This window comes from Quercus lobata, chromosome 11, assembly GCF_001633185.2.
Source record: "Quercus lobata isolate SW786 chromosome 11, ValleyOak3.0 Primary Assembly, whole genome shotgun sequence".
NCBI classification, from domain to species: domain Eukaryota; kingdom Viridiplantae; phylum Streptophyta; class Magnoliopsida; order Fagales; family Fagaceae; genus Quercus; species Quercus lobata.
In genome coordinates, this window is record NC_044914.1 from 47,117,860 (window position 1) to 47,119,335 (window position 1,476).

At 39.8% G+C, this 1,476-nt stretch overlaps 1 protein-coding gene across 1 annotated transcript; it reads right to left on the minus strand.

Annotated features, from left to right (window-relative positions):
• Positions 1-374: 374 nt before the first annotated feature.
• On the minus strand, positions 375-854 carry LOC115966997. The gene has a single exon (XM_031086117.1). It carries the CDS (start codon positions 852-854, stop codon positions 375-377), a length of 480 nt encoding a protein of 159 aa, XP_030941977.1.
• Positions 855-1,476: the final 622 nt, after the last annotated feature.

Below are 1,476 nucleotides of genomic sequence, written 5' to 3' on the forward strand. Positions count from 1 at the left end.
TTCAAAGCTGCTTCTGCCGAAGAGACCTGTTTTTTGGTGCCATCTGAATTAGTTCCAACAGGATTTTTAATCTTCCAAACATGTTTGGTATTGGTTTGGGGGTGGTCAAACATGTAACAGGGAGAAGGCTCTTGTTTTTGGGTTTGTTCAGTAGGGAGGGGTTGACATTTTGGGTTTTGGGAAAGGACTTTTTGGTAATATGGGATTAACGGAGCTTTCTGGGTGTGGTCATGATTTTCTTTACATGGTGAGGGAGAGGGAGAGGCTTGTCTTCTGGTTCTAGGATAAAGAACATAGTAATCAAATTTTTCAGAGGGTTCTCCTAGAAGATCAACTTCTGGATCTCCTGCTTCATATCTTTCTTTGAGTTTTTGTTAAGAAGATTTTTTCTTTCTCTTGGGATAATCTTCTTCAAAAGCTTCTTCCTCCTGGCAGTCAACACAATCACAAATGTCCCACCATATGTGTCCAAAGGGTGATTTTCCTTCATAGCAAGGCTTTCCATCTTCTCGGAATGCTTTGATTTGGAGACTATCTTCTCCAACATAAGATACTGGTTGCAACATGGCGATTTGGGTTGGGAAGACCGTTACATCTTTCTTTTCTGGTGGTTCTATCAGGAATTTCGTCTCTACTTCACCATTTGCTTTCCTTATGAAGAGAGGATCTTTTGACTGGATTGGTTTGGTTGCTTGATGAAGCATCTCATATTTCGTAATCCACGTTTCTGGGAAAAGCAAAGCCATCTGATCTTTGCTAAGTTGTCTTGGGACAAACGTACACATAGGTGTCATTCTAGGATAAACTTGGATCAACAACGCATCATTAACTTGAGTTATGTCTGGAACCGCCATGTCAAAAGCATGATTCTGGAGCCTATAGGCGAGCTAATAGTGAAGGGTGGCAGCAAACGTATCCTGCACTTGAGAGGCTCCTGTAATTTGGACTTGTACTTTAAGAGCATCACAAAGATAAGGGTCCTTTAGGGACATATTGAAGTTTGGAAAAAGGGTAACAAAAATTGTTCCTACATTTAAAGTAGTTTGGACCGTTCCTATGACAGCATTTTGATATTCCAGAAATCTGGAATCAAGAAGTGAAATTCTAGAGACCACAGGGAGTCCCTTTCTTCCATGGAAAGTTAGAGCCAACCTTACTGCTCCAAAATGGAGATGTGTGTATCCTTGTTTTTGCCATGGGATTACAAATTCTCTGGGGAGGGCAAGGGTGATGAAGTTTTCTGTTTCACTTGCTGGAATATTATATTGGTCAAACTTAGAGGCTTGGACATACTCCTTTACAGTAGAAGACTGAGTGGGACCTAGCAATTTTTTTATGGATTTTTTGAAAGAGACTTGGGGTTTATCAAACACAGTATAAGGATTTACAATAGGAAAATTAGTAATAGGGATTTTACTATCCTCAGGTACATGAGAAATTTCATACAAATAGTCTAGCCTATTTGCAGTAGACTTT